This window comes from Somniosus microcephalus, chromosome 3 (genome assembly GCF_052327205.1).
Source record: "Somniosus microcephalus isolate GS21.2 chromosome 3, FLI_Smic_1.0, whole genome shotgun sequence".
Taxonomy (NCBI): domain Eukaryota; kingdom Metazoa; phylum Chordata; class Chondrichthyes; order Squaliformes; family Somniosidae; genus Somniosus; species Somniosus microcephalus.
Window position 1 is genome coordinate 228571271 of NC_140989.1, and position 25021 is coordinate 228596291.

The 25021-nt window shown below is 48.6% G+C and overlaps 1 protein-coding gene across 12 annotated transcripts in view; it reads left to right on the forward strand.

Annotated features, from left to right (window-relative positions):
* Nucleotides 1-25021, forward strand: part of rasal2 (RAS protein activator like 2) — a 496897-nt gene that overhangs the window by 398409 nt on the left and 73467 nt on the right. For all 12 annotated transcript variants that reach the window (XM_085982240.1, XM_085982244.1, XM_085982242.1 and 9 more), the window contains one exon: nucleotides 19695-19848. In XM_085982240.1, coding sequence (XP_085838366.1) covers nucleotides 19695-19848 — 154 coding nt within the window. The remainder of the gene's footprint in view (nucleotides 1-19694; nucleotides 19849-25021) is intronic.

The window sequence follows — 25021 nt, forward strand, 5'->3', positions numbered from 1 at the left end:
GCGTTTCCGATTATGCTCGCTATCCAGAGTTATTTGCTGGGAGTACACATGTTGAAACTTAAGACAAAGATTGGGTTGGGTTCAGCTGTGATGCATGTTGCAGTTGAAAAGCCTGCCCCTGCTCACTGTCAAGGCTCATAAATCAGAATGGTCCTTCAAATGAGGCACCAAAAGGCAGCTTCGCAGTGTAATTGGATCCTAGTATGGAGCTGATCCCTTCTGGAAAATCGGACAGAAACTGGGAAAGAGGAAGAGAAAAAGAAGAGGTTGGGGGGGAGCCTCAACAAAAAAAAATCAGAAGTTGGAGAAATTTAACAAGAGTTTGATCATCTTGAAAGTTTTCCTTGCAGTGAATTCGCCTCCCTTGGAGGATCAAATAAGTTGAGTTGATACCAACTGTGAATTCAATACATGGTCTATGGAGAGAGTGGGTTTAATGGGCTGAATGGCTTTATCTCATTTCCTACTATTTGAAGTTCTGCGCAGGTAGGAAGCTGTCTTGCATTTCCGTTATATCAGATGGCTGGGGTTGGGAGAGGGTACATCTGGGGTGGGTGTCGGGGGTGCAGCAGTCACAGGTTGTCTGCAGAGCCCATAGGGAGTGTTGATGCTTTTAAAAGAACTGCAAGCAAAGGCCATGCTTGATTGTTGATCTGAAAACGACAATCCTATGTGTAGAAAACACTTTTCAACTCGAGCGTAGGTGATTTACTTCCAGTGAGACTGGGAGCTGAGGCTGTGTCATGAGGAAATGTCATGTTTTCATGCCTAGTCTTAGAATTGATACCATGAACATTGGGCAGCCAGCCACCTTTCTTTGAGTGGACAATTTACCTTAACGTAAAGATTTTGGTTTCTCAGTGCCCCAGTGGGTGAAGACACAGTGGAACATTGAGCTGCACTCACCAGAAGGGTTCCAGGTGAGATTCCTGGCCTTAGCTGAGTTAGCTGGTCTCCATCGGGCTGCAGTTGGCTGTTGCAAGTGGTCCCATGGCTAGTAAGGGGAAAACTCAGGCAGGCTTCCTGCTCCTGATTGCTGTTCAGTGACCCATGCTGGAAAGTGTGTTTTTGTGAATATGGATAAGCAGTTGGGTGCCTCTGGGTTAGTAAAAGGAACAATCTGTCAGGACTCCTCTTGCTCACCATTTACCAACCCATGCTCGAAACTGTATTTTTTGTGGACAAGTTGATTGAGCTTGACTGTGATGCCCTTTAGATAAATCACTAACAGACACTCCCTGACGACCCTGACTCTTGCATGAATAGTGGCCTTCAGGTGAGGAACATTGGGAGAAAAAAAATTACTTCTGTTTTTTTATTGCATTCAGCTTGTATTTTTCAAGCCCGTGCTCCAGCACAATGCTGTTGTAGGAAGTATTACTTCAATTTGCTTTGGGCTTCTATCGTTGGACTTCTGGAAGCTGAAGTGTTGAAAATGCATGTTGGATGTGTTGAGATTAATACAAAATAAGAGTCCTGTGGAATTTCATCACCAAATAAATAGATAGTTCCTCAGTATATCTCCTCTAAATTGCCCTCCCCTCTATCGAGCGTAATTACAGGTGGCATCTTTGCTTGTCGCCACATTTGGCCAATCAAATTTAATTCACATTTATTTACCTCGTTACTTAGGCTGGCTGATTCTGCATAAACATCAGAGACATTGCTTCATTGAGTTAATCCTTCAAACACCACCTGCTGTCAGTCAGTCTGCTATGTCCATTCCACTCAATGTATGAACATGGGGCTGCACAAAGGAGCAATGTAATTGGTGTTTAAAGAAATTGATTGAATTGGGGGGGGGGGGGGGGGGAAGAGGAAAGCTGCCATAAAATCCAATTTGTATGGCACTTTAATTGCGGGTTTTTAATGAGCTGTGGTCCTTGACTCATGTTCTGGTGCCATTTTCTTTGCACCATGGGCACCCAGATTGGCATATTTACACCAGTGTGCCATCTGCACTAATTTTAGCTGGCACCTTTGTAGTAGTACAGTTTCTAATACCTACCCCACCCGTAAACGTCCCTTTTAGCATTTCAGCAAAAGCTGAACATGCACAAAATGCAGGTTAGGTATCTACCACTTCAGGGAGAAAGCCTTGCATGGTTATGCTGGCCTTAAGAGTCCAAGTGGCCATCTCTGTACTAAAGAACTCTCGGGGCTTGCATCATAGAGACTCACCACTGAAAGTCATTGATTGAATCATTGGCCAGTGTATCTGTTTGGAGCTTCTGATTGGATATAATTCTGATAGTTCTCTGGTTCTTTACCCAAGTGAGTATTCTGCGTGTGGGACTCTCATGGCTGTGCTTGATCCTGTCCTCGCCTGATGCCCATGCATGCACTTTCTACCATGTATCACTGAATAACAATCAAAAGCATCAAAGTAGGCTGATTTTTGTTTTCATTCTCCCAGGCCATGGATGCGGAGGTTAATTGTAGTCTTCTTGTCACCATCCTGGCTAAGACCAGCTAATTTGGCACAGATCAGGGAACAAGTCTGGACACTTCGTGGTCTGTATGTCTCCGTTCCATAATGGGCAAGCCACTGGGGGAAATCCATAGTCCGCTACCAATGTGCGTTTCTTCTCTTTGGCCTTAGATTAGCAACTCTTGTGTTTCCAGGGTGTTAGCTGATTTATCAGACTGAGGCACCAATTTATCTCCCGATATCCAGGTAATTGATTCACTGGAAATCATGTGCACAGCAATTTGTGTAGTAGGACCTCTGTACACTAAGGAACTTTTGTGTGTAAATCAAAAAAAGTCTTAGTGCCCTGTTCCATATTGTCTCACTACAACTGTACTACTTTTCAGAACAAAGTAGATTGAATGCTTATCCTGAATTGATAGTTCTTGTGGTACAGGTAGACTATCCTTTATCCGAAAACCTCGGGACCAGCCGTGTTTCGATTTTCGGAAAATTTCGGTTTTCGGAAGGTATTTTATAAGACTGGGAAATTTGTCGGGGGGTCGGGTCGGCGGGGGGTGGGGGTCGGCGGGGATCGGGGCCGTGCGCATGACTTACGCTGAACGAAAACACTTTCGGTTTTCAGAGGATTTCGGTTTTCGGAAGTGCGGATAAAGGATACACTATCCCTTATCCGAAAGGGTGGGGGTCGGCGGGGGGGGGGGGGAGAAAAGAATACCGGACAGGCCGCTGCAGCTATCGGACGGGCCGCTGTATTGTTGGGTTCACTCTCCCGGTATACCTCCTTCACACTGCCCGGCTCGGCCTGCAATCTCCTACCCAGGAGGGAACTCAGTGACCCTCTGCCCTGCTCAGCGTAAGTCGTGCGCCACTCTGGTCATGTCGTGCGCACGACTTACGCTGAACGAAAAAACCTTCGGTTTTTAGAGGGTTTCGGTTTTCCCTGGACGAAAACAAGCTGGAAATCCTGGCCTCAAAGGTGAGCCACCAAGTTTATACAATATTCCAGGACGCGACGACCTACGCGGCGGCTATCGATCTGCTAAAAGGGCAATACGCACGCCCGGTAAATACGGCCTATGCCAGGCACCTCTTAAGATCCCGCAGACAGCAGCCCGGGGAATCGGTGGAGGCCTTCCTACGGGCACTACGGATACTCGGCCGAGGCTGCGATTGCAAAGAAGTATCAGCCGCAGCACACACGGAGGGACTGAGCCGAGATGCTTTCGTTGCGGGTCTAAGGTCCGACTACTCCCGGCAGAGACTGTTGGAAAAGGGAGAAATGGACCTGAGAAAGGCAGTGTCTCTCGCTCGACGCGGCCCACAGGAATATGGACGCCTTCTCCCCTAACCGCTCCGCAACGTGGACGCCACAACCTTGGGTCATGGGACCGCCACCTTCAATTGCTGCTGCGATGTCCAAGGCACAGAAATGTTATTTTTGTGGCCAGGCAAAACACCCCAGAGCACGCTGCCCGGCGAGAAACGCTACCTGCTCCGGCTGCGGGAAGAAAGGACACTATGTCAGCGCCTGCAAAGGTAAAACCGCTAACGCCAGCAGCGCCGCGTGTGAACCGTGGGGGCAGCCATCTTGTCCGCCATCTTGGGCTCCCCCAGCCGCGTGGGGATCGGGATCATGGGCGCCGCCATTTTGTCCGCCATCTTGGACGTCTCCCAACTTCAACCACGGGGGACCCGGACTCAACCGCCGCCTCATCTGACGACCACATCGACTCGCTCGACCATACGCTGGCCTCCGTGATGCTGGACCAATCTCTCCCTCATCAACTGTCCAGGTCCATGATGGACATTACGGTAAACGGCCGTGCCACTACCTGCCTTTTTGACAGCGGGAGCACGGAGAGCTTTATCCACCCCGACACGGTGTGCAGTTACTCTCTCCCGGTCCTGCCGACGCGCCATCGGATCTCTTTGGCTTCCAAAGCCCAGTCAGCGGACGTCGGTGGCTACTGTGTAGTGACCCTTTCAGTAAGGGGCACAGAATACAAAAATTTTAAACTCCTGGTCCTGCCCCATCTCTGCGCTGCCGTTCTACTGGGGTTGGATTTTCAGTGCCACCTTAAGAGTGTCACATTAGCGTACGACGGACCCCTCCCCCCACTCACAGTCTGCAGTCAGCAGCTTTTAAATCGCCCGCCGCGCACCGTTTGCAGCCTCTCCACCCTTAAAGTCCCCCCCCCCCCTCCTTGTTCGCTAACCTCACCCGCGACTGTAAGCCCATCGCTACCAAAAGCAGGCGTTACAGTGCCGGGGATAGGAGCTTCATTAAATCCGAGGTAGCGAGACTCCTTAAGGAAGGGATTATTGAAAGTAGCACCAGCCCATGGCGAGCACAAGTGGTGGTAGTGAAGACTGGCGAAAAACAGCGCCTAGTTATTAACTACAGCCAGACGATCAATCGCTATACCCAGCTAGATGCATACCCACTCCCCCGCATATCTGACATGGTCAATCAGATAGCACAATACCGGGTGTTCTCGACGATTGATCTGAAGTCGGCATACCACCAGCTCCCCATCAGGGCTGAGGACCGCCAGTACACAGCTTTTGAAGCTGACGGTCGTCTCTACCACTTCCTCAGAGTTCCCTTCGGCGTCACCAACGGGGTTTCAGTCTTCCAACGGGAGATGGACCGGATGGTTGACCAGTACGCGCTCCAGGCCACTTTCCCCTATCTAGACAACGTCACCATCTGCGGCCACGACCAGCAGGACCATGATGTTAATCTAGAGAAATTCCTCCGTACGGCCCAGCGGCTGAACCTAACGTACAACAAGGACAAATGTATGTTTCGTACCACGCGCCTTGCCAGCCTTGGCTGTGTAATGGAGAACGGAGTCATCGGCCCCGACCCCGACAGGATGCGCCCCCTTATGGAGCTCCCCCTCCCCCACTGCCAAAAAGCACTGAAGAGATGCCTAGGCTTTTTCTCGTACTATGCTCAGTGGGTGCCCAACTATGCGGACAAAGCCAGACCCCTCATCAAGTCCACCTCCTTCCCCCTGACAGCAGAGGCCTGTGCAGCCTTCACCCTCATAAAAAGAGATATTGCGAGGGCCACGATGCACGCAGTGGATGAGTCCATCCCTTTCCAAGTGGAGAGCGACGCATCCGACTTTGCCCTAGCTGCAACCCTTAACCAGGCGGGGAGACCCGTGGCCTTTTTCTCAAGGACCCTCCAGGGCCCCGAGATTCGACACTCCTCGTCGAAAAGGAGGCCCAGGCCATTGTGGAAGCGGTGCGACATTGGAGGCATTACCTGGCCGGAAAACGATTTACCCTGCTCACTGACCAGCGTTCAGTAGCTTTTATGTTTAATAATAAGCAGAGGGGCAAAATCAAGAATGACAAGATCTTGAGGTGGAGAATCGAACTCTCCACCTACAATTACGATATCTTGTACCGGCCTGGGAAACTCAATGAGCCCCCAGATGCCCTATCACGTGGTACATGCGCCAACGCGCAGGTTGATAGACTGAAGACCCTCCACAATGACCTCTGCCACCCGGGGGTCACCAGGTTTTTTCACTTCATCAAATCCCGTAACCTGCCCTACTCCATCGAGGAGGTCAGGACCATGACCAGGAACTGCCAAATCTGTGCCGAGTGCAAACCGCATTTTTATAGGCCAGACAGAGCAAGCCTGATCAAAGCCACGCGCCCCTTTGAACGGCTGAGCGTCGATTTTAAAGGGCCCCTCCCCCCCTCTGACCGCAATGTGTACTTCCTCAACATAATTGACGAGTACTCCCGTTTCCCGTTTGCCATCCCTTGCTCAGACATGACCAGTACCATGGTCATTAAATGTCTGAATGACCTCTTCGCCTTGTTCGGTTTCCCTAGCTATATTCATAGCGACAGGGGCTCATCCTTTATGAGCGACGAACTTCGTCAGCACCTGCTCGCGAGAAGTATTGCCTTAAGCAGGACCACCAGCTACAACCCCCGGGGGAATGGCCAGGTGGAAAGGGAGAATGCGACGGTCTGGAAGGCAGTCCTTTTAAACTTGAAATCTAAGGGCCTTCCGACCTCTCGCTGGCAGGAGGTCCTCCCTGTGGCACTCCATTCCATTCGGTCACTGCTCTGTACAGCCACCAATGCCACCCCTCATGAGAGAATGTTCTCCTTCCCCAGGAAGTCCACATCGGGGATCTCGTTACCGACATGGCTGACTTCTCCAGGACCCGTCCTACTGCGGAAGCACGTGAGGTCCCATAAGACGGACCCCCTGGCCGAGAGGGTGAGCCTCCTCCATGCCAACCCTCAGTATGCTTACGTGGTGTACCCGGACGGGCGGGAGGACACAGTCTCCATACGAGACCTCGCACCTTCGGGTGCTCCCGAAACACCTCCTTCGCCACCCACCACTACCCACGCCTACCCCCAGTACGCTTACGTAGCGTACCCGGACGGGCGGGAGGACACAGCCTCCACACGAGATCTCGCACCTTCGGGTGTCCCTGAAACACTACCATTGCCATCCACCACTACCCACAACCCAAACCCGCTAGACGGCATGCCGCAGCCCCAGGACCCGTCATTGACCACCCAACCACTCAATGAGACGCCTGATTCAACGTTGGATGCTGCACCATCACCGCCGCCACCACGACAATCAGGACGGCATACAAGGCCACCTGATAGACTTACTTACACGAACCTTTAGTACACTTCACCCCGCCGGACTCAATTTTAAACAAGGGGTGAATGTGGTAAACCACTGTTATTGTTGTTGTTGTTGTTGCACACTGTTGTACCTATGCATGCCTCAGCATGTCTCTGCTGGCTCCGCCCCTGGCTCCACTCTCAGGCCCAGGTATAAAGGTGATTGCTCTGCAGCCCCCTGCCTTCTTGGAACCCAGTCAACCACGCGAGGCATGCTCTGTTCTTGGCTAATAAAAGCCTTTTAGTTACTCTCCTAACTCTCCGTCTTGTATGAGTAATTGATAGCGCATCAATAATTACTCATAAAAGACGGAGAGTTAGGAGAGTAACTAAAAGGCTTTTATTAGCAAAGAACAGAGCATGCCTCTCGTGGTTGACTGGGTTCCAAGAAGGCAGGGGGCTGCAGAGCAATCACCTTTATACCTGGGCCTGTGGGTGGAGCCAGGGGCGGAGCCAGCAGAGACATGCTGAGGCATGCATAGGTACAACAGTGTGCAACAACAATAACAGTGGTTTACCACGGGGGGGGGGGGGGAGAAAAGAATATCGGACAGGCCGCTGCATCTATCGGACGGGCCGCTGTATTGTTGGGTTCACTCTCCCGGTATACCTCCTTCACACTGCCCGGCTCGGCCTGCAATCTCCTACCCAGGAGGGAACTCAGTGACCCTCTGCCCTGCTCAGCGTAAGTCGTGCGCCACTCTGGTCATGTCGTGCGCACGACTTACGCTGAACGAAAAAACCTTCGGTTTTTAGAGGGTTTCAGTTTTCGGAAGTTCGGATAAAGGGTAGTCTACCTGTATTAGATGCAGGACTTTGAGATTTTCAGCCAAACCTTCTTGCACAAGATCTGCCCCACCCTCCTACGATACTATCTGTTGTCCCGGGCATTGAAACCAACCAGATCGTTCTCTCCGAGAAAGCTATATTGAGTAGAATGTTGCTGATGGTGTCACAACCCCTATCTCTCACCCATGTAACCAGTCTGCCCTTACAAGGAATTGAATGCCCATCTTCAGACAGCGTGTATTTAAGACGGGCAGGTTCAGCTAGAAACCTTTTAGGCTTGAAGCAGTTTGGTTGCTCTTCCTTCCACAAACAGTGCAATTGTGAGAGCAGTAAGCAAAGCAGCACACATTCCTGATCTGTGTCATGATACCATTAAGATTTGGCACTGACAAAAACACACAACTGTTTCTGGTCAGTATGTTACTGTGGACACCCTCAGCAGTGATTAAATCCCAACTCAGATAGACACTCTAGCAACTGAAATGGACATTATATCTCAGGACAATATTTCCGAATGAGAAGTTATTGTGATTGTTTGCCAAGAGTTAGGAAATCAACAGGAGCTTCAGGTAACCCCTCGCTGTCTGGCAAGGGAAGTTCTTCTGTGCTGTTGCTCCATTTTCTCTTGTATCCGGAATCAGTCATAAAATCCAAGCAAAGGACATGAGCATAATTTTCCTAACCCAGTACTGATCAAGGAGAAACCTTAGTTCTTCGACCTTCTCGCAGTCAATTCCATTAGAATGGGAGCTGTTGTTGAAGTAGAGCCAGATATGAAGCAGTGCTCCTCAGAGTTCCATTTGACTATTTGACACTGAAGATGGCCAGCATAACCATGCAAGGCTTTCTCCCTGCAGTGATAGATACCGAACTGGCATGTTTAGAGTTTTGTGCATGTTTGTAAATTGGGGGTATGTTGGATTCCAGTCATGATCTCGAGACCATCAGGGTGCAACATTCAGCTAATCTGGCTTGGGTATTGAATTATTTTGACATGGAGTTGAAACCACAACGTTCTGTTTCAGGAGAGAGTGCTGAACCAAGCTGACACTTGCAGTGACTTCTCTGAATTGACTTTTATCAGTCTGGGCAATTATTTCTTTCTTTTAGCAACAAAACCTTAAGCAAGTCTAAAACTGAAGAAATCGGTGAATTGGTTTGGAGGGGCTTGAGTTATCTCTGTTGTACCTTGTGCCATTGTCGCTTTACACATTCTGCAAGCCAGCTGTCGGAGCCTCTACATTGTGACAATGCGACTGGCAACACATGGATCCCACATAATCAGTGGAATATCAGATGTTGAGCCAGCTGTTAACGGGAGACCCAGTATTTCTTGCTTCTCCAAACCTTCCACTGGCACTTTGAGCTGGATGTCCTGGTGCAATCATTTTATGACATGGCTCGCACAATGGGCTTCGTGTAATGTTGGTTTTGTGCCATTGAGTTTAAAACGTTGACTAAATCGTAATGCTCCAAAGGTGATGGTTCCTAATGAAGGTGACCTGTGCATGCATGATATAGCAGTTTTCAATTTTGAAAGCCTGCTTAGACACAAGCTGGTTGCATTTTACTTTGTTGACGAGCACCTAAGTCGCTCTCTTGAGACTCGTGCAGAATGAATTCCTTGCTTTTGACCAAGTCGCTATTGTCAAATTGAAGAGTGCTGCTGTTCTTCTAACATTCATCAAAAATCGGGTTGTGTGGAGCTCCCACCTGATGTTTTTTTTACCACTCGGACATAAGTTTGCACAAATAAGGAAGAATTTTAGATTAAGTGTCATTGTAGCACTCTCGCCTGTGTGTCAGAAGGTTCTAGGTTCAAGACCGACTCCAGGACTTGAGCACAAAATCAAGGCTGACACTTCAGTGAAATACTGACTGAAGCAGTGTTGCTCTTCAATGCTTGGAGCTTAATTTTTGTATGCTTCAGGGGTGAAGGAAACAGTCTAGCTCACATGATACTGTGAGAATTTAATTTAAGTGTCTGTTGGTTTTCCTCCTCCATTTGGATCATGGTCAATTTGAATGTGGAGGCTCAACTATGAAGTGAGACGATGTATTCCTTTAATTCTGAGCTGCTCCTCTGTTTTTTCTCTTCCCACACACCCCACCTGCTCCCCCATTTGCTTACAATTCTGGGCTCGAGATGCCATGAGCAATTTTTTCCCCTTGCAATGTGCAGCAGGACCAAAGATGATGAAATGTATTTTGTTTTTAATTTGCAATACTAAAAAAAAAAATATTTCCCATTAATGTGCTCATTTACTTTATTGTACTAAACTGTCCATATTTTTTTTTAAAAAGAGCTTCCTTTTACTCTCCCAAGAAAGACTATAAATGGCACATTATCTCACACATCTTGACATAATAAATTCATGCCCTCTAAATACCAAGGAGGTATCGATGAAAGCCACATTCCTATCTTAGGCTGCTTAGAACAGATACCTCCACGCAGCCACTTACACACTGATCTGTCATTCTATGTTCTAATTAGCATCTATTTTGTTCAATCTGACATCTATAGTTTTCATCGCTCAGCTTCCTGGTCTGTTGCAGTTAATTAAAACTGTGCTTACCTGTGCAGTCGAATCGTCCTTTTGTAATGCCAACCATTATTTTAATGAGATAAATTGGCTTAAAGCTTTTAAAAATCTTTTTCCTCCAAATGGTTGAAAGATAAATTATGAAAATGTACATCAGGTCCCTTGTTTTTGGCTTTGTACAGTTACCAAGCTGAGTTCTGGCCAATGAATATCTTTAATTGTGTTCCTGACCATCCATCATTCTATATTTAATCCCTGTCACTACAGTTTGACTTGGCCGGAATCCAGATGAAAGCATCTGTATGAGAGCATTTTACGCAGTGGGCTGCTGCACTCGAGCTCACTGCTCAGCTGGAGTGTGCTCGGAGACGCTGAAGATGTCATGTGATGGACAGTCCTTCTCGAGGTGAAATTACTATTGTTCTTCTTGAGGGTCACATTGATTTCTACTGCTGAGATCGGTGTGCTGTTCAACGAGTGCTGCAGTAAAGAAGCAGCATGCAAGTGACTCTGCTGCTCATGGCCCCTGCTGCCTTCAGACACTAATCTTCTCATAGGTGCATTGCCATAACAACAGCCCCAGGTGGGACAAAACATTGTGCGTCAGGCCCATGTTTATGTTGTTTAAGAGCTGGTGATGAAGTGTTAGCTTTATTTGGGAATCATTTTCGTCCTTTTGAACAATTCGCTTCCCCTCTGTTGTACACGTTATTAAAGTATGAAAAAGCGAATCGTCGCCTATTGTGCCTGGAAGTGAAGAGAATCATTCTAATTCCATTGTGTGCCAGGAAGAAATGGGAGCGGTTTGACCTGTTCTAGCTGTGTGGTTGAAAGGAGATCGAGCAAACTGGCTTTTTAAATCCGTGTGATGGGTAGAATTTGAAGAGACTTGTCTTTTTTTGAACAAGGGATTGATACCAGGTGAAGATAATCGGCCTGTTCAGCCATATAATTGAGACAAGGGGAAGAGAAGTGTCCTTCCCTCAGGTGATCAGAACATGGTGGACGACTGGCCCTGCTCGTTTGGGAGTAAAATCAATATGTTCTCGGCCTGTGACTAAAATGAAGAAAATTGCCCGGTTTATCTTGTGAGAGAGGGAACAATAATTGGAGTTGGCCTGATACCCAACATGATACCCAGCATGCAGTTGAGAGGAGGTTTGCCGTTCATGTGTGTGGGATACTTCAGTTGGTGAAGTTGGAGGCCGCTCCAAGGTGGTAATTTTTTATTCTTTTGTACGTGGAGTGGAGTTTCTAGAGTGTGCAACCCTGCGATGTGGAAACCAGCAAAGTAGCTCCGTTTGACAGACAAAAGGCTTTCAGGAACAGAACTATCTGCTGTACTCTTAAGATTTATGCGATACCGGAGATCTGTAAAAAGACTGAAGAGAAACATCCTGCTCTAGGTGTGTGATTTGAAGATTGTGGCAAGAATTGGCCTTACTGTTGGGAGAAGGAGAAAAGGTGGAATCACCTTTTTCCCCTAACCTGTAGTGCCCATCATGATCTGGGGATGTTCTGTTAAATGGCTGCGTAGCTGCCTAATGTAAGTATAGTGTCGTGTCAATTTGATTAAGCAGCTTCTGAGCTAAACACATCAGAGTTTTGAAAATACTGAGTGGATGTAATGTCATTGGCGTTCTGACATGGACTATGCAACTTTTAAAGAAAAAATTCCATAGGCAGTTTTCCTCTGTCCACTAGTGTCCATCCTGGTCACATTCCTTGTTACCTGATGGTGTGTGGGCCGGTGAGCTGTCATCATGCCTTTAAACCCACCACAAGATGATGTGTGAGAAGAACATGGGTTAATTTTCACTTTTGTTTCATTATTTTTCTGCTACCCGCCACTCTCTGACCCAGCTGATCACAGGAACATGTCCTTCTGCACGCCCACAAGGTGAAGAGATGGAGGTTCACATGTGCAACTGTGACATCCTAGCTGTGAGAAACATGTAAAGATCAAAAGTTGTTGCTTCAGTCACAAACATGCACACACGCATGCATATCATATACATACACACACACACACACACACACACACACACACACACACACACACACATTGGAAGGATTTGCGGCATGATGAAAAATTACTGGCATTGAGACAATTTGGAAGTGATTTTTAGGTATACTTTATCTGTGCATATGTGTATCAAAATTGTCAAGTTTGATTATATTATGTGATACCTTATCTCTTATCCCACGTCGTTTTTCTGATTTTCTCTCTTTCCCCCCCCCCCCCCCCCCCCCCCCCCCCCCTTGCCCCACAGATATCCCTCACGTGGCTCAGAGGGTGGTCTAGGTGCATTGCTGCTTGACAGGCTGCAGGGAACTGCACAAGAGCAACACTTGGAGCAATGCTGCTGAGATGAGGAACTCAGTGGGGTAGTGATTGAAGTGGTGTCCCTACACCTCGCATTGTCCCTTATGTTTACTTATATTTGATCAATTATGCACCCTTCATCTTTTCCTCTGCCTCTGCCCCCACTTCTGGATTGGCCAACTTGTCGCACAGAATCTGTGGAACATTTTTTTTCATAGATTTAATATATTTAATTAAGATACTATATTATCTTATGAATGTACCTTTTTCTATTTGGAATCCAGATTCTTTTTATTTAAAGAAATTTATAAGTAGAGCAATTGTTTTCCACCTGCATGCACAGATTCTTTGAATTGTGGAGAGAAAAAGATCCAGACTGTTTGAAAGAATTTAAATTGCAAACATATACTTTCGAACGTTAATGTTCTCGCAGCAATGTGGTTTTAAAGATTTACAGAATGGGACTGCAGGATATTTTACAGAGCACAGTGAAGTAGGAAGGTTTTCTAGTGAGCGAGAAAGCCATCAAATCCCCCGAGCATTGTCGACAGGAGTGAGTTATGTGCACTGCTGCGCACCCGGCGTAGATTGCCCTCCTCCTGAAAGGTTTTGTGAGCTGTGTCTTGTTACTTGTTGTGCTGTCCTTAGCCATATGCTGTGAAGGTTTTACAGAATAAAAATAACACTGAAGCAGAACAACAGTATTCAATACTGTCGCCTGGAGCCAATTCTATTTTTGGAATCCATAGAGAAGCATATTACAGTGAGAACTTGTTACACAGAAGGTGCTTTTATATGCTCTCTGTATTTGAGGGAAATTTCTGAGCACTGGGTGTTATGTCCAGTGCTGCTGTCTATCCCCAATGTATGACAGGCTGCTTGAGCAGAATTGCAGTATCTGACATTGGGCACGTGCTGCTGTTTCATGTGCTGTTTTACATATGTGCTGAACTGAAGAATTGCCCATGGCACTCGTGAAATCTCACTTGTCCGAGATTTGGATGTGTTTGCAAATCTGTTCTCGGCATCTGTCCACTGGAGCACTGGTTGAAGGTTAGGGGTTGGAGACTTGATGTTTTTCCCCTGTTTGTCAGTGGAGCAGATTTTGGAGCTGGACAGGGAATGAATATTGTCACAAAGCCAAACACCTTGATTTATTTTCAATTATTTTATTTTAAGGGAGTCTGTAGAGGTGAAGAATGGATGTTTTAGCTGCAGGGCATAGTGTGGTAGGAAGCAGGCCTGATTTCCCTCAGTCTGCTGAGTTCCTGATCTCAGTCTTCTTGCTGTGGGGAGTTGCCAGGCAGATGCAAGCACTTCTCCACTCACCGGGAAGAGAAAAATCAAAGAGTGACCTTTGCCTCTCATAGGTCCTTCATAGCAGCTGGCTCTGAGCTCTGTCAGCAGTAGCCTGAGAAGTAGGCAGTAAACCAGCCATGGTGACTGCAGGGCATGAGTAGTTAAGTAAAGTTGGGGAGGGGATATAAAATGTAGAAGGTGATTTTTTTTAATGGCCATCTACTGGGAGGGTCATGGATAACACGTTTAGTGAGGTGGTCACACCGCAGGTAAGGGCTGCACAGGCAGAAGGGAAATGGGTGACCATCAGGCAGAGCAGTAGAGGCAGGCAGTTAGTGCAGGGGACCCCTGTGGCCATCCCCCTCTCAAACAGGTATACCGATTTGGATACTGTTGAGGGGGATGACTTACCAGAGGAAGGCAGCAGCAGCCAACTTCCTGGCACCAGGGGTGCTTCTGCTGCTCAGGAAGGGAGGAAAAAGAGTGGGAGAGCAATAGTGGTAGGGGATTCTATCGTAAAGGGAACAGATAGGCGTTTCTGTGGCCGTAGATGTGACTCCAGGATGGTTTGTTGCCTCCCTGGTGCCAGGGTCAAGGATGTCACTGAACGGCTGCAGGGCATTCTGAAGGGGGAGGGTGAACAGTCAGAGGTCGTGGTTCACATTGGGACCAATGACATGGGTAGGAAGCGGGATGAGGTCCTGCAGCAAGAATTTAGGGAGCTAGGTAGCAGATTAAAGAGCAGGACCTCAAAGGTTGTAATCTCTGGATTACTCCCAGTGCCATGTGCTAGTGAGTATAGGAATAGGAGGATAGAGCAGATGAATGCGTGGCTAAAGAGTTGGTGCAGGAGGGAGGGCTTTAGTTTCCTGGATCACTGGGTCTGCTTCTGGGGAAGGTGGGACTTGTACAAGTCGGACGGGTTGCACCTGAACCAGAGCGGGACAAAGCGGGGAGGTTTGCTAGTACTGTTCGGGGGGGTTTAAACTAAAATGGCAGGGGGTTGGGAAACTGAGCAGGGAGACAGAGGAAAGGGAAACAGGGATAAAAGCATAAGATAGGAAGGAGAAAAACAAAAGTGGCAGTCAGAGAAATCAACGGTTTAAATCAAACGTGGCCACAGTAAATAATAGTTCTAATAGGTCTAAGAGCGTTAAAAAAACAAGCCTGAAGGCTTTGTGTCTTAATGCGAGGAGCATTTGTAATAAGGTGGACGAATTGGCTGCGCAAATAGAGGTAAACGAATATGATTTGGTTGGGATTACGGAAACGTGGCTCAAGGATGGCCAAGACTGGGAACTCAACATCCAGGGGTATTCGATATTCAGGAAAGATAGGCAAAAAGGAAAGGGAGGTGGGGTAGCATTACTGGTTAAAGAAGGGATTAATACAATTGTAATGAAGGATATTAGCTCTGATGATGTGGAATCTGTATGGGTAGAATTGAGAAATACTAAGGGGAAAAAAACATTCGTGGGAGTGGTATATAGACCTCCCAACAGTAAGGCGGAGGTTGGGGATGGCATGAAAAGGGAAATTAAAGAAGCGTGCAATAAGGGCACAGCAGTCACCATGGGTGACTTTAATCTACATATAGGTTGGGCCAACCAAATTAGTAACAATACTGTGGAGGAGGAATTCCTGGAGTGTGTACGGGATGGTTTCCTGGACCAATATGTCGAGGAACCAACCAGAGATCAGGCCATCTTAGACTGGGTATTATGTAACGAGAAAGGATTAATTAGCAATCTTGTTGTACGAGGCCCCTTGGGTCGGAGCGATCATAACATGATCGAATTCTTCATTAAGATGGAGAATGAAGTAGTTGACTCAGAGACTAGGGTCCTCAATTTAAATAAAGGAAACTACGATGGTCTGAGGAGCGAGTTGGGTAGGATTGATTGGGGAATGGCACTCAAAGGGTTGACGGTGGATAGGCAATGGCAAACATTCAAAGACCGAATGGATGAGCTACAGAATTTGTTCATCCCAGTTTGGCATAAAAATAAAACAAAAAAGGTGACTCAACCGTGGCTAACAAGGGAAATTAGGGATAGCATAAGATCCAAGGAGACGACATATAAATTGGCCAGAAAAAGCAATAATCCTGAGGATTGGGAGCAGTTTAGGATTCAACAAAGGAGGACAAAGGGATTCATTAAGAAAGGGAAAATAGAATATGAGAGTAAGCTAGCCGGGAACATAAAAACTGACTGTAAAAGCTTTTATAGATATGTGAAGAGAAAAAGATTGGTGAAGTCAAGCGTAGGTCCCTTGCAGTCAGAATCAGGGGAATTTATAATGGGAAACAAAGAAATGGCAGACCAACTAAATTCATACTTTGGTTCTGTCTTCACAAAGGAGGACACAAATAACCTCCCAGAGATGCCGGGGAACATAGGGTCTGATGAAAGGGTGGAACTGAAAGAAATCAGTATTTGTAGGGAAATGGTGTTAGGAAAATTGATGGGACTGAAGGCCGAAAAATCCCCAGGGCCTGATAATCTACATCCCAGGGTACTTAAGGAAGTGGCCCTAGAAATAGTAGATGCATTGCTGGTCATCTTCCAGAACTCGATAGACTCTGGAACTGTACCCATGGATTGGAGGGTAGCTAATGTTACCCCACTATTCAAAAAAGGTGGTAGAGAAAAAGCGGGGAATTATAGACCGGTAAGCCTGACATCGGTAGTGGGGAAAATGCTAGAGTCTATTATAAAAGATGTAATAGCAGAGCACTTGGAAAACAGTGACAGGATCGGACAAAGTCAACATGGATTTACAAAAGGTAAATCATGCTTGACTAATCTACTGGAATTTTTTGAGGATGTAACTGGTAAAATAGATAAGGGAGAACCAGTGGATGTGGTTTATTTGGACTTTCAGAAGGCTTTCGATAAGGTCCCACATAAGAGATTAGCGTGCAAAATTAAGGCACATGGGATTGGGGGCAAGGTATTGACTTGGATAGAGAACTGGTTGGCGGACAGAAAGCAAAGAGTTGGAATAAACGGGTCAGTTTCCGAGTGGCAGGCAGTGACTAGTGGGGTACCACAAGGATCGGTCCTAGGACCCCAGCTGTTCACAATATATATTAATGATCTGGACGAGGGAATCGGATGTAATATCTCCAAATTTGCAGACGACACAAAGCTGGGTGGGAGGGTAAGCTGTGAGGAGGATGTCGTGAAACTCCAGTACGATTTGGACAGGTTGGGTGATTGGGCAGAAACATGGCAAATGCACGATAATGTGGATAAATGTGAGGTTATCTACTTTGGTGGCAAAAACAGGAAGGCAGATTATTATTTGAATGGCAATAGATTGGGAGAAGGGGAAGTGCAAAGAGACCTGGGTGTTCTTGTGCACCAGTCGCTGAAGGTAAGCATGCAGGTGCAGCAGGCGGTTAAGAAGGCAAATGGTATGTTGGCCTTCGTAGCAAGAGGGTTCGAGTACAGGAACAAGGATGTCTTGCTACAGTTGTACAGGGCCTTGGTGAGACCGCACCTTGAGTATTGTGTGCAGTTTTGGTCGCCTTACCTGAGGAAGGACGTTCTTGCCATGGAGGGAGTGCAGTGAAGATTCACCAGGCTGATACCTGGGATGGCAGGAATGACGTATGAGGAGAGATTGTGTCGATTGGGCTTATACTCACTGGAGTTTAGAAGATTGAGAGGGGATCTCATCGAAACCTATAAAATTCTAACAGGACTAGACAGACTAGATGCAGGAAGGATGTTTCCGATGGCCGGGGAGTCCAGAACCAGGGGTCATAGTCTAAGGATAAGGGGTAAGCCATTTAGGACTGAAATGAGGAGGAATTTCTTCACCCAGAGAGTGGTGAACCTGTGGAATTCTCTGCCACAGAGGGCGGTGGAGGCCAGTTCATTAAATATATTCAAGAAAGAGTTGGATATATTTCTTAAGGCTAAAGGGATCAAGGGATATGGGGAGAATGCAGGGACAGGGTACTGAATTTGGATGATTAGCCATGATCTCATTGAATGGCGGAGCAGGCTCGAAGGGCCGAATGGCCTACTCCTGCTCCTATCTTCTATGTTTCTATGAAAAAGTTCAGTTGTGTCGAGCAATAATTTTCATTCTGTAGTGCCACCATGTTAAGCTTTCATCTGTTCTATATTTATGCTGCCTGTTTGAGGTTATCAACCACTGAATACGTTTGTTATTCCACATGATATTTTTGTGACGGCCTACAAAAGTTGCCTATCCATTCATAAAAATGCTCAATGATTCTTCCGATAAGTTAGTAGATTGTGTGGTGCTGAGCCATTGCGATCAGAGCGGCCCCAGGTTTGATCTCTGTTCTTGTGCTGAATTAGTTGATTTGAGTCATGAAAGATTTGGCCACGGTTTCTGCCGCTGATAGCAATCTAGTCAAAATTTGCTGCAAAACACCTGTGGGTGAATGTTGAGTGAGGTCGGGTTTGGATTGGCTGTGATTTTCCTGACCCTGCCCTGTAGTGAACAGCTGGTCATCGTTCGTTGTCTAGCCTGATGCACAGAATGACCAGTAGGATGAGGCACTGGAGGGCTGCTGGTGCCAAGTTGGCGACAGTGCCTTCAGAGAGGAGGAAGAAAAACTGGACAGGAGCAAAGATGGCTGCTATTTGCGCTCCTATTTTGTTATGCTCTGTGCATTTAAGTAATTTATTGGGGGAACTAGTTAGCATTTCTCTGAACAGATGAGCAACTGTGGTAGGTTGAGACAAGGGAGAGGTGCCATTGACGTCCTTGTCCTGACGGGACAGTGAGCTTCATAATTTCTTTAACAAGTTCCTGTTATCACTCTGCTGCTTAACGCTTGTCTAAGCTGTGCGCAGACTGGCTGCTGGATTTGCCTACATAAAAATGGTGACTGCACTACAAATGTAATGCATTGGTCATGAGGTGTGATAGAAATGCAAGTTCTCTGTCACTCCCCACTGCTATTACCCTGTAGGCAAGGCTGGTGAGCACCCTCGATTCTAGTCATAACTAAAACAAGAGAAAACAAAAAGCTCTCAATTCTTTCCTATTGAAATCTGGCTGCGTCAAGCGCTTGAATTTCCATACCTGAAGGTTGCAGCTATTGTGTGTGATGCCCCCACGATATGTTGATAAACTATGTATGGACATTGATCTGGGAAAAGAGGCATAATAGGACTGATGCTTCACTCATTTTCCTACAAGGGTCCACCCTTCATAGTTTCCATATGAAGAAAAGTATGTTTTTATTTCTTCTCCCTAACCCCCCTGTCCATTTCCATATTCTTGTATTTACGGTTATCCGTGCAAGTAAAATTTGGGGGTAAGTTAACGCTTGCCACCCTTGCAGCCATTTTCTGGCTGTTTATAGAGGATAAGATTGAAGTGCGGCTCTCCTCACCTTTGGTTGGAAATGGGTAACATTAAAAGAGAGAGAGACTGCAAAGGGCCAGTGCATTAAATGACCCTGTATGCATTCACGTACAGTGTAAACACAAATATGATCCATAATTCTGTTGATATTGATTGTAATTTTCTTCTGTGCTTTGCAGAAAGTTTCTGGTACCTTAACTTTGTTTTTTTATGTTCTAGGTGATGCACTTTGCCATAATTTATTTTTTGTTGTTGTTTGCAGGTCTCGTGCTTTACCAAAATTGAAAGAATCTCGTTCCCATGAATCTCTGCTGAGTCCTGGCAGTGCGGTTGAGGCTTTGGAATTAAGCATGGAGCAGGATGTCTTTGTTAAACCGTTGCACAGTAGCATCCTGGGGCAGGACTTCTGCTTTGAGGTACTGTTTCATCACCTAACTGGAACTGTGATAGGAAGAGTGACATTTTTTACGGGGCTATCCTAATGACTCAGAATTGAGGAGTGTATGCAGCAGAGGTAGAAGGTCTATTTGGGTCATGGGTGTATTATGAAATACTATCAGGCTGCATAGCCACAGCAGGCACTGGTGATTTATATTCCCCATAGTTAGTAATTTCATTTATTTTGTAATCCACGAGTGGTCACTGAGCATCCTGTAAAAGCCAAATGTGGTGTTTTAAATCACATCAGGCTTTATAGGATAAGATCAGTGAGACAGATTGTTCAGAAGGGATGATGCAATAGATCTACTTATAGGAGCTGCAGTATAATGTGCCATTGATGATGGGATATGGAGTGAAGTCAGGATGTTTCCCACAGGGAGGAGTGGATAATTGGCCGGGGAGCTATTCTCCTGCTCTTGCCTGCCTCCTGGTGGCTACCTTCTGAGCCGCAGAGGCCATGCGCAGATCTTACACACAGCCACAGAAGATGTTTAGGCGGGGGGGAGGGGGGGGGGGTGGGGTGGAGACCAGACGAAGAGTGACATTTCTGAAAAAGGGTACTCTTAAAATGAAATATATAGTTGATAAATGTTGAGTGGAATCTGGCATTGACTGGGAGTTTGCATATGTATCACAACAGCAATGGTTGTTTCATAGCAGTTAGAGATTTTCATTCTCATTAAGCTGAGCAAGGACTGTAGAATGTGATGCTGAAATATGCTCAACAATCACTTCCTCTGCTTTTTATATATTGCTCTTTCTCATTCTTCTGTTTTTGGTTTCCCATCTCTGAATCATACCCTGGCCAATGAGCTGGTCACTGCTAAGTTTCTTACAATAACTATTCTTCCCCCACACCCCCTCATCACTGGCTTCAACTTAACAGATATCAGGAACATACTCTGCGAGCAGGAATCCATCTTGTACCCTCCTGTGGCACACCATTTGGATGCACATATGGGCTGCACTCTAGATTGTAACTTGCAACTGTATTTAAGCAACTGATGGGTGCCAAGCAACACTGGCCCCCTCTAGAACTACTGTCATATGCAATTATCACTTATTTTCGATAAGTTATAATTAACTTGTCAGTTTTATTATCTGGTTTTACTCCATGTCAAAATAGCCTGTCACAGTGATATTTAAAGAATATGACTCATACCTATTCATTCAGATATCTTTACCATGTCCCTGACTTGGTCATAAATCTTTCATCGGGAAGATTTGGTGTTTTGAAATTCTGTTGAATTGACCATGTGTTGATGCCTCAGCAGCCTGCATTGTGAAATGGGATGACACAAGTTTGTGCTGGTGACTCACAAAATGCTGTGTTACTGATTGTGGATTCACTGATTTCGGGAGGGAGAAAGGGCGCATGAGCGAAGGACAGGAGAGGGGAAATCTGATACTTGGTCTTCAATTGAAGATTGGGATTTTCAGAGGGAATTATTTGTATTGAGGAAACCTAAATTATAGGCCTTTTAGGACCTAGTGCCTAAGTGTCGTACTGCTAACTGCATAGTCCTTTCAAGAAGGAAACCAGTGCAAATTGTATTTTTTTATATATATATGTATATATATATCTTATCTCTTATCTATCTTCTATCTATATATATATATATCTATATCTATATATATAAAAGACCTCTTCTGTCTGTCTGTCTTTCTGTCTGTCTGTTCTCTATACGTTCGAAAGTTATAGAGCGTACCTACACGCGCGTCACGTCAAAAGAAAGCTTACGATTACGGACCGGTCATAGGCGTATTTACGTTTCGGCCGGACAAAAATCGCGCCCGCGGTATCCAAAAACGTTCAACATTCCGCTCATTAGCATCTCATTAGCGATAGAGTGACATCGAGGTCGACCAATCGTACGGCGGGTTCCTGGCGCGTGTGGCCGGGCCCTCCTACAGTCGAGTGACGGGACGATTGACCAATCCTACGTTTCGGTGACCTGACGGTCGACCAATCGGTGCGTGTGTGGGCGGGCCTTATCGTTCTGAACCGAGGTGAGTGTCAGCCATCTTGATTCCATTCTTTTTCCCGCTTTCTGCGTTTTTCTTTTCAAACCTACATTTCCAGCAAAAAAAAATTGCTTTTATTAAATTGTTTTAAAAAAAAAACTTAATTCTTTTGTAAACCTGAAGATTCTTTTTCCTACCTTTCCCCGTTTTTGTAAGGCCTCATAACCTAGGCCTCAAAGCCTGGGCCTTTCCTGCCCAGCCACGCCCGAGCTAGGTAATTGTCCCACGGCTTCTGCTAAGCTCCCCCTCCCCCCCCGTCGTCACGTTACCCGGGGCAACGGCGTCAGTCACGGGACATAAACAGGACGTGGCGTCTCTCTCTGTTCCCTGCTCGGCTCGGGCGGGGGGGGTGGGGCTCTCGGGAGTGCAGTCCTCGGGCGGGGCTTGGAGAGCGGGAAGGGTTACCCCGGCAACCGGGCCCACCCGCCATCTTGAAACCAGCTCGGGAGGGCAGGAGTCAGCGCACGCGTGTCAATTTCGGCCCGGACCGCAACTAAGGTGAGTCCGGCCAGGACTCAACACGCTAGCCCGCGCATCGGCCGGCCCTGAAGCGCTGATCCGCGGAGAGGGAGGGAGAAAGCTAAGGTGAGTCCGGCTGGACCTCACGCACTATATGAAGGGGAGGGGAGGGAGAGGAGAGGGAGGGAGGGAGAGAGAGTAAAGCAGGGAGAGACGAGGGGGGGAGGGAGAGGAGAGAGGGGGGAGGAAGAGGAGGGAGGGCGTAGGGTGAGGAGAGGGAGGGAGGGTGAGGAGGGGTGGGGCCAGGACGGGGGGGGAGAAGGGGAGGCAGGGATGGAGAGGGGAGGAAGCGGGCGGGAGAGGGAGGGAGAGGAGAGGGAGGGAGAGAGAGTAAAGCAGGGAGAGATGGGGAGGGAGAGGGGGGAGAGACGGGGAGGGAGAGGAGAGAGACGGGAGGGAGAGGAGAGAGAGGAGAGGAGAGGGGGGGAGGGAGAGAGGGAGGAGAGGGGGGAGAGAGAGGAGAGAGGGGGGAGAGAGAGGAGAGAGGGGGGGGAGAGAGAGGAGAGAGGGGGGGAGGGAGAGGAGAGAGGGGCGAGGGAGAGGAGAGAGGGGCGAGGGAGAGGAGAGAGGGGGGGAGGGAGAGGAGAGAGGGGGGGAGGGTGAGGAGAGGTCTCTCTTTTCCCCCCCCCCCAGTCGCTCTCTCTTCCCTCCCCCCCCCCCAGTCGCTCTCATCTCTTCCCCCCCAGTCGCTCTCTCTCTCTTCCCCCCAGTCGCTCTCTCTCTCTTCCCCCCCAGTCGCTCTCTCTCTCTTCCCCCCAGTCGCTCTCTCTCTCTTCCCCCCAGTCGCTCGCTCTCTCTTCCCCCCAGTCGCTCGCTCTCTCTTCCCCCCAGTCGCTCTCTCTCTCTTCCCCCCAGTCGCTCTCTCTCTTCCCCCCAGTCGCTCTCTCTTCCCCCCCCCAGTCGCTCTCTCTCTTTCCCCCCCCCAGTCGCTCTCTCTCTTCCCCCCCCAGTCGCTCTCTCTCTTCCCCCCCAGTCGCTCTCTCTCTTCCCCCCCAGTCGCTCTCTCTCTTCCCCCCCAGTCGCTCTCTCTCTTCCCCCCCAGTCGCTCTCTCTCTTCCCCCCCCAGTCGCTCTCTCTCTTCCCCCCCAGTCGCTCTCTCTCTTCCCCCCCAGTCGCTCTCTCTCTTCCCCCCAGTCGCTCTCTCTCTTCCCCCCCAGTCGCTCTCTCTCTTCCCCCCCAGTCGCTCTCTCTCTCCCCCCCAGTCGCTCTCTCTCTTCCCCCCCAGTCGCTCTCTCTCTTCCCCCCCAGTCGCTCTCTCTCTTCCCCCCCAGTCGCTCTCTCTCTTCCCCCCCAGTCGCTCTCTCTCTTCCCCCCCAGTCGCTCTCTCTCTTCCCCCCCAGTCGCTCTCTCTCTTCCCCCCAGTCGCTCTCTCTCTTCCCCCCAGTCGCTCTCTCTCTTCCCCCCCAGTCGCTCTCTCTCTTCCCCCCCAGTCGCTCTCTCTCTTCCCCCCCAGTCGCTCTCTCTCTTCCCCCCAGTCGCTCTCTCTCTTCCCCCCCAGTCGCTCTCTCTCTTCCCCCCCAGTCGCTCTCTCTCTTCCCCCCCAGTCGCTCTCTCTCTTCCCCCCCAGTCGCTCTCTCTCTTCCCCCCCAGTCGCTCTCTCTCTTCCCCCCCAGTCGCTCTCTCTCTTCCCCCCCAGTCGCTCTCTCTCTTCCCCCCCAGTCGCTCTCTCTCTCCCCCCCAGTCGCTCTCTCTCTTCCCCCCCAGTCGCTCTCTCTCTTCCCCCCCAGTCGCTCTCTCTCTTCCCCCCCAGTCGCTCTCTCTCTTCCCCCCCAGTCGCTCTCTCTCTTCCCCCCCAGTCGCTCTCTCTCTTCCCCCCAGTCGCTCTCTCTCTTCCCCCCAGTCGCTCTCTCTCTTCCCCCCCAGTCGCTCTCTCTCTTCCCCCCCAGTCGCTCTCTCTCTTCCCCCCCAGTCGCTCTCTCTCTTCCCCCCCAGTCGCTCTCTCTCTTCCCCCCCAGTCGCTCTCTCTCTTCCCCCCCAGTCGCTCTCTCTCTTCCCCCCCAGTCGCTCTCTCTCTTCCCCCCCAGTCGCTCTCTCTCTTCCCCCCCAGTCGCTCTCTCTCTTCCCCCCCAGTCGCTCTCTCTCTTCCCCCCCAGTCGCTCTCGTCTCTTCCCCCCCAGTCGCTCTCTCTCTTCCCCCCCCCAGTCGCTCTCTCTCTTCCCCCCCCAGTCGCTCTCTCTCTTCCCCCCCAGTCGCTCTCTCTCTTCCCCCCCCAGTCGCTCTCTCTCTTCCCCCCCCCAGTCGCTCTCTCTCTTCCCCCCCAGTCGCTCTCTCTCTTCCCCCCCCAGTCGCTCTCTCTCTTCCCCCCCAGTCGCTCTCTCTCTTCCCCCCCCCAGTCGCTCTCTCTCTTCCCCCCCCCAGTCGCTCTCTCTCTTCCCCCCCCAGTCGCTCTCTCTCTTCCCCCCCCGTCGCTCTCTCTCTTCCCCCCCCAGTCGCTCTCTCTCTTCCCCCCCCAGTCGCTCTCTCTCTTCCCCCCCCAGTCGCTCTCTCTCTTCCCCCCCAGTCGCTCTCTCTCTTCCCCCCCCAGTCGCTCTCTCTCTTCCCCCCCCAGTCGCTCTCTCTCTTCCCCCCCAGTCGCTCTCTCTCTTCCCCCCCAGTCGCTCTCTC